We start from the raw sequence: 12,431 nt of genomic DNA, 5'->3' as shown, positions 1-12,431 counted from the left end.
ACCTCTCGTCCGAGACCATGGCAGACGCTACCGCAGCAGCCGCAGCAGCGCCCCCGGCGGCCCAGCCGTCCGGCACCGCAGCCGTCAAGCCCCTGCCCGCCGCCTCCGCAGCATCCAAGAAGGCCAGCAAGGGCGCCGCCTCCAAGAAGGCCCGCGCAAAGCCCTCCCATCCACCGACCTCCGAGATGGTCAACAACGCCGTCAAGAGCCTCAAGGAACGCGGCGGCTCCTCCCTCCAGGCCATCAAGAAGTACATCGCCGCCTCCTACAAGGTCGACGCCGAGAAGCTCTCCCCCTTCATCAAGAAGTACCTCAAGTCCGCCGTCACCTCCGGCACACTCGTACAGACCAAGGGCAAGGGAGCGTCGGGGTCCTTCAAGCTGAGCTCCACCACGCTGAAGGACAAGGCTGCACCCGCTGCAGCCAAGGCGAAGAAGACCGCAGCCAAGAAGACCGCCGCGGCCAAGAAGCCCAAGCCCGCGAAGAAGGAGAAGGCTGCCACCAAGCGGTCCGCGCCCAAGGAGCGCTCCAAGTCCGCGCCTCCCGCGAAGAAGGCAAAGAAAGCAGACAAGCCCAAGAAGAAGCCCGCAGCAGCCAAGCCAGCGGCGAAGGCAGCAAAGTCCCCATCGAAGGCGAAGAAGGCGCCCACCAAGCCCAAGGCGCCCAAGCCCAAGAAGACGCCCACCAAGCCCAAGCCCGCGGCAGCAAAGAAGGCCGCCGCCGCCCCCAAGAAGAAGTGAGCGACCGAACCTCGCAGGTTCACCGAACTTCGATGTACGCGAAGTTCAATTTAGGCCCTCTTAAGGGCCATCAAGTCATACAGATGACTATTTTCCATGCTTAAAACAAAATTCCAAACTCCTTCACCTTACCCAATAAAGTTTCAAACCTTACCCATTGAAGGAAATGAGTAGATGGACAATATTCCTTCTACAAATCCGCTAATTTTACGTCAAATTAATGCACCTTCCATTGAAGGTTGTCTGATAATTTTTTGGCAGTAAAAATTTACCTATGAAACTAAGTTTCGAAAGAGACGTCTGCTGCAGCAGAAAGCCTGATTGCTCAAAAGAATGAAGTACTTGCGTATCACATATTTGCAACCAAGACGGTCGATTGTTGAAAACAATGAAATCTTGGCGAATGTCATTGTTGCATTAGTATTTTCCGTGACAATACTGCTGGCGGAAAACAATCGTCGCGCATGGCAACATCTCCCAACGACATTTTTTGAGTTCGAGAGATGCCTACATTGTCGTAACTCGATAAAGGATTGAGTGTACTCCTGACTTTGTTATTCTGAAAGAACTTCGTAATTTCCGTTACCTATGAAATTTTAATTGCCATTCTGTAAAGATAACATTTTCCGTCAGGAAACTGCCAGGATGCCAAGCACTCCATCTGCAAAAAAACATCTTTTCATAAGTTATATTCATACCTTCCAGTATTCATTTAAACTATTTTTCATTAGTTAATTATAATTATCATTAATTACAACTTTATTATTTTTTCATTCTCTTTCAGCTTTTCTTTATGAAATATTATTTCATTCTCGTCGATGAAAGCAATGGGAAACAATCGTCTGTATGACGTCTAGTCCTGAAAAGGACTTTTGTTTTTGTGCCGACAAGAAGTCGACAGCGACGACGATCTAAGCGCGCTCTCCGCGGATACGGCGTGCCAGCTGGATGTCCTTTGGCATGATGGTGACGCGCTTGGCGTGGATGGCGCACAGGTTGGTGTCCTCGAAAAGACCCACGAGGTAGGCCTCGGACGCCTCCTGCAAAGCCATGACGGCGGAGCTCTGGAAGCGGAGGTCGGTCTTGAAGTCCTGGGCGATCTCACGGACCAGGCGCTGGAAGGGCAGCTTGCGGATCAGAAGCTCGGTGCTCTTCTGGTATCTCCTGATCTCTCGGAGGGCCACGGTACCTGGGCGATACCTGTGGGGCTTCTTCACTCCACCGGTGGCCGGCGCGCTCTTGCGAGCGGCCTTGGTGGCCAGCTGCTTCCTGGGGGCTTTGCCTCCGGTCGACTTACGGGCTGTCTGCTTGGTACGTGCCATTTTCCTGTCGGGAAAGTAACTAACCTGGGCGATTTCTCGACCCAATATATTGGCATGAGTGTGTAGACTCTTACATGTGCCGAAATGTGATTGGCTGAGAGTGCGAGACCGTCGAAAGACGTTATAAAATGGAAAGCCGAAAGTCAAGCAAGCACGATTCTCTCACCGAGACAGCAGCAACATGACCGGACGAGGCAAGGGAGGAAAAGGCTTGGGGAAAGGAGGCGCCAAGCGTCATCGCAAGGTTCTTCGCGACAACATCCAGGGCATCACCAAGCCGGCCATTCGCCGTCTGGCCCGCCGCGGAGGTGTCAAGCGTATCTCCGGACTCATCTACGAGGAGACCCGCGGTGTCCTCAAGGTGTTCCTTGAGAACGTGATCCGTGACGCCGTCACCTACACCGAACACGCCAAGAGGAAGACCGTGACCGCCATGGACGTCGTGTACGCCCTCAAGCGCCAGGGACGCACCCTGTACGGATTCGGTGGTTAGATTTCCATCGCGGCAGCAGCCCATTACATCTGGCAGCTGCAGCATCATCGAATAACAAAGGTCCTTTTCAGGACCATAGAACATGCAGGATATTATTTGCCATTGCTTACACTCGTCGCAATCACAGAAATGTGATGTCATCGATAATACATGAGAACTAAGGTACTGGTTGAGTAAAGAAAAAAAAATTGATGGAATTGTCACATGACAAGTTACTATTATGCTAGTAAACCAAATACTTTCATTCATATTGAAAGTTGATTGAGTAAACTGCTGAGGGACGATCAATTTGTTTCTATTTCTTAATCCAACCCATATTACCGACTTCAACAATAATGGTCAGTAAGTGTTCTATTTCCGGTAGTTATTGTTACATTTTACAGCGGCACAAGCCGTTAACAATGTCGTCCATTGATAGTGTTACTTAGCAACGACCAAACGCCTTCGTCGATTTTCAAACAATTCTTCGACCGAATGCGGTGATTATGACACATTGTTATACATCGCCTATCTGTTGCTTAGAAACGCACTGCTGCCAACATATTTTCCAACTGCTACATAGCATTCGGACTTTTTGGATATCCATTCAAATGTTCCTTTTACAAGGCGAAGCTATGGTATTGCAACATGTTTTTCCCCCATCATAATACTAATCCCTTAATTACTATTCATTCATCATCACAGTTTCTCTTACTCTGTTTTTTCCACAGAGCTTTTTCTTCGGTGTTGGTATGCTTTCGTCACACTTGCTATCGTTCTATTATGATATAATTTTCAAATTTTATAACCACTCGACAACTCGATCCACGAGCTCTCCACCTGAGAAACAGAAAGTAATTTCTAGACTTTTTATGTGCATATTTTGGGAAGAGTACCAAATTCTTTGACATAGTCGTAAGACTGACAGACCTAGATGGTTTGCGGTCCTAAAAAGGACCATTTTTTTATTCTCTTCGTAAGAAGAGAACGCTTAAGCCTTCTTCTCGGTCTTCTTGGGCAGAAGCACGGCCTGGATGTTAGGCAAGACACCACCCTGGGCGATGGTGACGCCAGACAGGAGCTTGTTCAACTCCTCGTCGTTGCGGATGGCCAGCTGAAGATGACGGGGAATGATCCTCGTCTTCTTGTTGTCACGGGCAGCGTTGCCTGCCAATTCCAGGACTTCGGCGGCCAGGTACTCCATGACGGCGGCGAGGTACACGGGGGCACCGGCACCGACGCGCTCGGCGTAGTTGCCCTTGCGGAGAAGACGGTGAATACGTCCCACGGGGAACTGAAGTCCGGCCCTGCTGGAACGGGACTTGGACTTGCCCTTGACTTTGCCTCCCTTTCCTCGTCCGGACATGATGAATCAAGCTGGTTTCGGCGTTACGGTGCAGACCTCACGACGAATCGTTGAGATCTGCACACTCCCCGTGTGGTTTATACATATTCTGGGCTGCCGCTGGCCGACGGCTCAGCCTCATCGACCAATCCCGTATCGCCGAGTCGCCACTCTACGGAATATAATCTGACTCCGTTGCCGTGGCGGTACATCTCGCTGCTACGCAACGTTGATACCAACATGCCACCTAAGACTAGCGGAAAGGCTGCCAAGAAGGCCGGCAAGGCCCAGAAGAACATCTCCAAGGGAGACAAGAAGAAGAAGCGCAGGAGGAAGGAGAGCTACGCAATCTACATCTACAAGGTGTTGAAGCAGGTCCACCCTGACACCGGTATCTCCTCCAAGGCCATGAACATCATGAACTCCTTCGTCAACGACATCTTCGAGAGGATCGCCGCCGAGGCTTCCCGTCTCGCTCATTACAACAAGCGCTCCACCATCACCTCCAGGGAGGTGCAGACCGCCGTCAGGCTCCTGCTCCCCGGTGAACTGGCCAAGCACGCCGTGTCTGAGGGCACCAAGGCTGTGACCAAGTACACCAGCTCCAAGTAAATTACTTGGTAGCGCCCCAACGGCCCTTTTTAGGGCCCTACATCATTCAGTGTGATGTTTCCATTGCTTACTTCAACGACAAAAACGAAGTTCCACTTTAAAATTCACAACGGTAGTCCATATCTCATTTTCAGTGCTCAGAAGGTCCTAATTTTTATGATTAATCCTTGGTTGCCATAGCAACAGATTGTTGATCATGCATCAGTTATTTCATTCCAACAGTCTGTGATTGTTGCCGTCGCATTGTCAAAGCGAAGTTAGACGGTGTCTCCGGGCTCTCTCAAATGTTCAAGTTCAAAAACCGTTTTTCCACGAGCGTTACAGATACAATGTTCCCACAAATTAATAATTTATTCAACATTATTTTCTCTTTCCTTATCTTCATGGCAGATATTTTTCCTTTCCCTCTATCGCGTACATGAATTTCTACTATCGCTATATGTAAAGTCCTCCGTAACGTCTCCACAGTTCCTCGTTGCATGACAATCCGTCCAGTGCGTTCAAATTTTGTCTACTTGCAGCCGCACGAGACGATCGTTAACGTTATTTCCTTGTTATGACAACAAAAGGCACTTTGTAACTCAGAAAACTGGTGGGACAGTTTCTCTTACGTCAAACCGTTTGTCCGTTATTCCATCATTTTCAGTTCACTCCATATTCCACGTTGGCAGCCCATTGTAATCCATCTTCGAAAGCCTCTACTTTGTCACGGGAGGTCCGCGCTTCAGCTGTCTTCCTTTCCGCAACATTTATGAAAACTAACTCTTACAGATCCATTTCCGAAACTGATACTTTTGAAATGGAAATTTTTTATGCGCCGTTGATGCTCAATTTCATTCCTGTATGACATTTAACTCCAAATTGTTACAAAGTCAGATAGTGAACTATCGAATCTAATCACCGAATGAGTATAACATTCTTCAAAAGCCATACATATCTTCGCCAACGGCCATACCGGACGGACGTGTCTGCGACGAGCTCCGTCGACACGCTCGAGCGCACACCGAAGCGAGACCGGTTTTCTCTCTGCCCGGCGTTTGCTTAGGCATCGCCGGGCTCCGCTGGCCTGGGAAAAGGCGATCGTGTTTTGTTTTTGCGATCTTGCGGCGCAGTTTTTGCGCTTTTAAAAGTTGTTTTTTTGCTAGTGCGCGGAAACGCGACGGCGTGAAAGTCTGTCAGTATGCCGACAGAAAGAGTAGCAACAATCAAGATAAATCTTGCGGAAGTGGTTAACGATTTAACGAGCTATGAGCTCATGATTTTCCTTGAAGAAGAGTTGGGCGTGAAGGACGAAGAGATCGTCGGGATTCAGTTTGGACCATTTAAGAAGTCGGTGTTCCTCAAGATGGTAACCGAGGAAGCGATGCAGAGGATACTTCAGGAAGCGGAAGGTCTTGTGCCCTACCCATCCAAACATCGAAAAAGAGGACTCGTGAGAGTAGAGCCGGCCACGCGAAGGGCATCATACGTGAGGATATGCATGCTGCCCTTTGAGATCACCCGAGAGCAGGTATGTGGTGTTTTGGGAGACTACGGAAAAATTTTGGATTATTCTGAGTCAAGATGGGGGGGAGAGCACAGATTCAAGAAATGGAATGGAAACCGATCAGTTAAAATGATTGTAGAAAAAAACATCCCAAGTTATATTAATGTGTCTGGGGAAAGGGCGGTGATATATTATGATGGGCAGATTCAAACCTGCTCCAGATGTGGTAGCACCGAACACTTACGTATTAATTGTCCAAATTTAAATACTGTGTTAAAAAGGGGCTATAGTGATGCCGCTAAGTCAATCACAGTAGAGGAGGAAGAGGAGATGGAAGTTAGCTATAGACAAGCTGATTTTGGAGGGGAAGGGAGTGGTATTAAAACACTGGGTACAATTAAAAAGACAAGTGCAGGGAGTGAGGGCTTGATAAATAAGGACTTGTCTCAAGAGAAAAAAAAGGGGGCAAGAAGAGGGGAAAGGGGAAAGAGGGAAGGGAGAGTGAGGAATCTTAGTGGTGTTTCGGACTCATCCTCTTGCACGAACGGTGATTTAGAAATTATAAGCAAAGATCAAAATGTCACTAAAAAAATGAGAATTGACGGGAAAAGCGTGGAATTTTCCATGACGCGAAATAAGGTACCTGGCTTTCAGAACCGCTTGGGGGAGGGTAAGGAGTCCTCGAGTGAGAAGGAGGGGGACTCAGACATTGGAATTTTCCACATGGACTGGGTCACTGGAATGGCAGGGGGCGGAGGGGGAGAGAGGAAAGAGTGTGTCTCGGCCGACATAACGGGAAATCCTGGTGGTGAGAAGGCGGAGGGGAAGGGAAGTGTGTGCGGGGAGGAAAGTGCATCTGCCGTCACGCTTGGTCGACCGCGGGAGAAGCCGGGTGAGGGGAAGGAGGAGTGCGCTCTGGCCGCCACGTGCGTCGAGCTGCGGGATGGGAAGGGAACGGAGGGGGAAAAACCTGTTTATGAGGAGAGTGGCGTTTGTGAGTTGGTCGCTGAGAAAAAAGAGCTCCGAGGCGATCAGCTGTTGAACGAGAGTGTCGAGTCCAAAACAGCTGAGAATCGTGAAGAAACGATCTCAAAAGTGGATCATAAGGATGATGATTATTGGGATAAACAGAAAACGAAAAGGAGAAGTGCTCCTATAGTCAAGGGCTTAGTTATTAGGGACTCTCAAAAGAGTCCTAATGAATAAATTAAAAGTCGGGTCCTTAAACATACGCGGTATATCCGCATTGAATAAGGTGCAGGAGGTAATAAATTGTTTCTTGGTGAACAACTTTGATATCCTATTGTTGCAGGAGGTTATTCCTGCTGATTGTTGGAGTGGTTGTATTGCTAATTGTAAAATTATATGTAATTCTAACGGTAACAGGGGAACTGGGCTTTTATTTAAAAATAATTTGAAACCTATTGATGTTTGTTTAAGCCCGGACGGTAGAATACTAGTAGTGGAATTTAAATTTGTAAAAATCATAAATGTGTATGCTCCGGCGGGCAGTAGATTGTACAAAGAGAGGAAGGAGTTTTTCTCAACTACCTTGCCTTTTTATTTAAATGGGTTCACGAAAAAGACAATTTTGGGGGGAGATTTTAATGCGATAACAGAGGCAAAAGATAGTTATAATAATGATAAAAAAATAATTTACCCGTTGAACAAAGAATTAAAAAGTTTACTCAACACTATAAACGCAGTAGACACAAATGAGCTAGTAGACGCTTCAGAAAAAATAGATTATACTTTAATCACAAGAACATATGCCACGAGAATAGACAGATTCTACCTCAAAAAAAACTCGGATATTAGCCTGGAGACACAGGAAAGCCTCTCAGTAACATGCAGTGACCATAACTTGGTCATTTTAAAAGTATCAATAAATAACAACCTTTCACATACGAAACTGGGCCGTGATAAAAAAGTAAATATTAATCTTTTGCAGGACAAAAATCTGCAAGAGATCTTTAGAAATAAATGGAGGGAGTGGAATTGCAGATTTGAACATCTAAACCCGGGGTTGAAATGGGAAATCTTAAAAACAAAATCAAGGGAATTTTACGCTCAACAGGGTATAAAGAAAATAAGGAATATTAAATCTTTGCTAAATTTTTATAAAAAAGCCCTGAGAGGCTGTCTCAGCTTAAGGGATAACCTAGAGATGGCATATAAAATAAAAAAGAAAATAGAATACCTGGAGAAAGAAAGACAGGACTTTCGCACTGTTAAAAACAGTAAGGATTATATGGAGGGAGAAAATAAATCTTTGTTTCACTTCGTGAGAGAACATAAAGAAAGAATGGAAACAGAAATAAAAAGTCTTTATAGCCCAAACGACAACATTACCTTAACAGATGAGAATGAGATAAAAGATTTTGTGTGTAATTATTTCCAAAATACGCTCTCGGTGGGCAGTAAAATTGAAAAGAAAGACTTTACCTTAGAGCACAAACTTTCTGAAGATGGAATCGAAAATATAGAAGGGGATTTTACGTTGGGGGATTTAAGGGGCGCAATTTTGGAATTAAAAGCAGGGAAAGCGGCAGGAACTGACGGCCTTGGGTCGGAATTTTACATAATCTTTAGTACTTTAATAGAAAACAGTTTATTTGAGGCCCTCACCTATAACATTAGGAAAGGTGTTTTAACAAAGTCCCAGAGAGAGGGGAAAGTAATTTTGATTCCAAAATGTAAATCCCCGAAAAATATAAAAGATTATCGCCCAATCACCGTTTTAAATACGGACTACAAGGTTTTGGCAAAAATTATAAAAAATAGATTAATGTTAAAGAGTGAAGAATTCATGCATCCACTACAATTTGCGGTTAAAACAGGAGGTGACAATATCATTACCGCAACGGGAATAATGAGGGACATTATAACATCAAAGGATACTTTAGAAGAGGGGAATCTACAGCTGATAGGGGTAGATTTTGAAAAAGCCTTCGACAGAGTAAACATGGATTTCCTCTTTGAGGTTATGAGGAAAATGGAATTTCCGACTAGTATCATAAACCTAATAAAAACCCTTTATAATGACTCCCAGGTAAAAATTAAAATTAAACCATCGGTATATACAAATTGGATTCCAGTCCAAAAATCTCTGAGGCAAGGTTGTCCTCTCTCAATGTTGCTGTTCTGCATTCAGCTAAATCCCCTGTTGGATATGCTGATGCAAAGGGGGCTGGGAATACGCATTGATAATAGAATGCTGCCGGCAATAGCATACGCTGACGATGTGACCATTTTGGCACGGGAAGCCCAGCATCATAGTATAATAAGTGAGGTTTTGGAAAAATATTGTAAGATGAGTGGAATGAATGTGAATAGGGACAAAACCAGTTTTTTAAATTTAAGAAGTGAAGGTACCTTCAGTACCAACTTTTGGAAGGAAAATGCAACAATTAAAATTTTAGGGATTCATTGGGAGAGGGATATTGGGAATACAGTAAGAAAAAACTGGGAATCCCTTAAAAATTATATGGTAGGAGAATGCTTTCGATTAAACGATAGAAAATTAAATATTTTACAAAGGGTAGCTTTACTAAATTTAAAAATTCTGAGCAAAATGTGGTATGTTGGCCACGTATTACCGCCCCCAAACGACATTGCCGCTAGCATCATAAAATACATAAATTACTTCACATGGAAAGAATATATCTTTAAAATTACTAAACAAAGAGCCATTCAGAAATGGGGTGAGGGGGGAATAGGCCTCATCGATTTCCCCAGCAAGGCGAAAGCCCTATTTTACGCTGCCATCGTAAAGACCATAGATGGAGAGAACGACTATAAAAAAGCTCTGTTAAAAAAATCGCTTAACGTGATGGAATCCACGGAAATCTTCAAAATCTATGTGAAAGATTTGAAAGCGATCATCCCAAAGATGGAAATGGCTGAGCTGATTGTTACAAAAAAGGTTTACAAATACCTAATCAGTCTCAGACAGGACATTAGCATAAAACAAAGACCAAATAAGAAAACGTGGGAAAATTTAAAAAAGGTAAATATGCCAATGGAGTATAAAATAGCGATTTTTAATGTTGTAAATGATTTAGTAATCACGAAAGAAAAATTGTTTAAAATAGGGAAAGAGTTATCGGGTAAATGTACTCAGTGTAATATGGTGGAAGATTTAAAGCACAAGTTCATAAATTGTCTAAGTGTTAGGGAAGAATGGAAAAAAATTAAAAGGGCATTTAAAAATATAAATCTATTTGGTGATGGAGATACAGATAGTTGGAATATTTTATCGTTAAACTTTAAAGTGTTCCCATCGTACAAAAATGAAGTGATAGTGTTCATAATTGGTAGATACATTTATGATATAATAAATCGAAGTGGGGAAGTAAATAAAAAGGTAAATGAAAAAGAAATTATATTTTTAAACAAGGATGCTAAAAACTTATTACTTCAGTTTTACTCCGGCTAAAATGTACTGCTTAATGTTTAACTTTAGGAAAGAAAGATTATGTATATTGTTCTTTTAAAGTGTATTACTAATGTATGAAATTAATTTTGACCCTGAAAAAAAAAAAGGAAACCTCTTTCCTGTGTAAACATTGGTTCATTGAGTGCTTTATATGTTCACCTAAATTGTAATATTGAATCTGAATTATGCATTTAATAATAATAAAATGGATCATAAAGACCTACCACGTATGTAGTGAGAAATTTCTTGGGGTTGGTTAAGAGACCGCGGTGGCCTGGTGGATAGAAGCCCGGCCGGCAAACGGAGGAGATGGTCGGTCGGGTGTTCGAGTCCCCAGGCCTCCAAAATATTTTATTGTGTTAATTTGTCAAGGAATGGTGTAATGTATACTATAAACTTTGTGGAATGTATAATTGTTTAAAAATTTGTAACTGTAAGTGTTACAAGATAATAAGAAATTCCGGTAAAAAAAAAAATAATAATAAAATTTTTGTTTCATATGACCATATTGGACTTTATAAAAAGCTCATAGGACGTGTTTTAAGTGTGAATGAATGAAAGTGACGGTGGCCTGGTGGATCGACGTCCGGCCAGTGAAGAGTGAAGTGCAGTGAGTGAGACCGGACGTTCGAATCCCCAGGCCTCCTACTTCAAGATAATAGAAGAAAAGAGAGCTAAAAAAAAATGGTCATAATCTGTATGAAAAGTTTTTTTTATACATTCAAAATTTTTCTTTTTTTCTACTTTTTGTATGTAAAAAAATTATTAAGGGCATTGAAGTGACTTGTATTATGTCCTATTTTGTATTGTTTTTGTTTCTGACATTAAAATATTTAAAAAAAAAAAAAAAATACCACGTTGAATACACCGGTTCTCGTCCGATCACCGAAGTTAAGCAACGTCGGGCCCGGATAGTACTTGGATGGGTGACCGCCTGGGAACACCGGGTGCTGTTGGTATCACTTTTTATTTTTTTCCCCTATCCTTATGAGAACTAATTACAAGTTAATCACCACATGCATGCGTTGAAGGATGTGCATTGCATTTTCTTTTACGTGAAATGGCAGTACTCCCACTTCCTTCAAGTGAAACGATTGAAACACGCCACTTCAGTTTTCCCATTTCACTTTTCCTTATCGCGCAGAACGCTGCCTTTGTGCAGTCCATGCCATTTCTTAGGCCCATACCATTCCTTCCGTATTCTACACGTAAGTTACTTACATCGTACATACTGAAAAAAATCATTTCGCTCGAGTAAATTCCGTAAGTATAGTAAATGACATCTCATGAAGGAAACGTCGGTGATTACAGCGAAAATTATATTGTTCCACGAACGATCGATATAACTTTTTTATTCACCACTCTTGGATAATATATTTCTGTTCCTAGGTTGATACATTCGTTGTCATTCGTAGAGAAACCGCGCTTAAAACAGTCAAGCCCGGAAAATTTACATAAAGTAATGTAACGCCGAACAATATACTTCTCGAAATTATTCCTTGAGAGAACTGCTTTTCCTGTCTGCATTCCATAATGCTCCATTTCCTGCGAATCCATTTTTAAAATTAAATGCATACCCAAAATAATTTCGATCATGAAACAGTTGACACAACAACAGGCGACATTCACTAAGCGATGGGAGCTGAAAGAAATCGCCATTACAGTAACAAGCACACCGTTGCTACAGACATTTTTCAGAAACACATTTTCAAATATCGAGTACATGAAATAACGGAATTGAGAGACACTAAAGCACATCCAACTACTGCGGGAAACTGGCAACTATTAAACTTAAAAAAATATTTTAACTCAGCTACCACGAGCTATGCATTGCCAGAAAATGCCGAGAAAAATTCTTTAAAAAAAGAAGACGAAGGTCAATTTGTGAAATGCTTTCAACGATTAGTATTCTCCTTTAAGATTTTCTGGAAACGAAAATTAATTCATAGCGTAATAATTAAAACCCTGCTACGTGCGATTCCCTTCATTAACCGGATCGGCTATTGATCATTCATC

General features: G+C 43.1%; 4 protein-coding genes and 1 pseudogene across 4 annotated transcripts; 4 read left to right on the top strand and 1 right to left on the bottom strand.

The window, feature by feature from the left end:
• LOC124173384 (late histone H1-like) lies at positions 1-811 on the top strand. Its single transcript, XM_046552882.1, has one exon. The coding sequence runs from the start codon at positions 18-20 to the stop codon at positions 738-740; it is 723 nt and encodes a 240-aa protein (XP_046408838.1). The 5' UTR covers positions 1-17; the 3' UTR covers positions 741-811.
• Positions 812-2,221: 1,410 nt separating this feature from the next.
• On the top strand, positions 2,222-2,633 carry LOC124173392 (histone H4). The gene has a single exon (XM_046552889.1). It carries the CDS (start codon positions 2,244-2,246, stop codon positions 2,553-2,555), a length of 312 nt encoding a protein of 103 aa, XP_046408845.1. The 5' UTR covers positions 2,222-2,243; the 3' UTR covers positions 2,556-2,633.
• An 839-nt stretch (positions 2,634-3,472) lies between these two features.
• Positions 3,473-3,954, bottom strand: LOC124173387 (histone H2A). The gene has a single exon (XM_046552885.1). The coding sequence runs from the start codon at positions 3,898-3,900 to the stop codon at positions 3,526-3,528; it is 375 nt and encodes a 124-aa protein (XP_046408841.1). The 5' UTR covers positions 3,901-3,954; the 3' UTR covers positions 3,473-3,525.
• Positions 3,955-4,072: 118 nt separating this feature from the next.
• On the top strand, positions 4,073-4,531 carry LOC124173390 (histone H2B). Its single transcript, XM_046552887.1, has one exon. It carries the CDS (start codon positions 4,120-4,122, stop codon positions 4,489-4,491), a length of 372 nt encoding a protein of 123 aa, XP_046408843.1. The 5' UTR covers positions 4,073-4,119; the 3' UTR covers positions 4,492-4,531.
• Positions 4,532-11,255: 6,724 nt separating this feature from the next.
• On the top strand, positions 11,256-11,374 carry LOC124173396 (annotated as a pseudogene).
• The last annotated feature ends 1,057 nt before the right edge of the window (positions 11,375-12,431 follow it).

The sequence above is a fragment of the Ischnura elegans genome, unplaced genomic scaffold (assembly GCF_921293095.1).
Source record: "Ischnura elegans unplaced genomic scaffold, ioIscEleg1.1, whole genome shotgun sequence".
In the NCBI taxonomy this organism is placed as follows: domain Eukaryota; kingdom Metazoa; phylum Arthropoda; class Insecta; order Odonata; family Coenagrionidae; genus Ischnura; species Ischnura elegans.
The sequence above is the reverse complement of the archived record's forward strand: the minus strand, read 5'-3'. Positions and strand labels throughout refer to the sequence as shown.

Excerpts from the sequence above, each read along its gene's own strand:
- LOC124173384 (XM_046552882.1), top strand. The coding sequence starts at position 18 with ATGGCAGACGCTACCGCAGCAGCCGCAGCAGCGCCCCCGGCGGCCCAG.
- LOC124173392 (XM_046552889.1), top strand. The coding sequence starts at position 2,244 with ATGACCGGACGAGGCAAGGGAGGAAAAGGCTTGGGGAAAGGAGGCGCC.
- LOC124173387 (XM_046552885.1), bottom strand. The coding sequence starts at position 3,900 with ATGTCCGGACGAGGAAAGGGAGGCAAAGTCAAGGGCAAGTCCAAGTCC.
- LOC124173390 (XM_046552887.1), top strand. The coding sequence starts at position 4,120 with ATGCCACCTAAGACTAGCGGAAAGGCTGCCAAGAAGGCCGGCAAGGCC.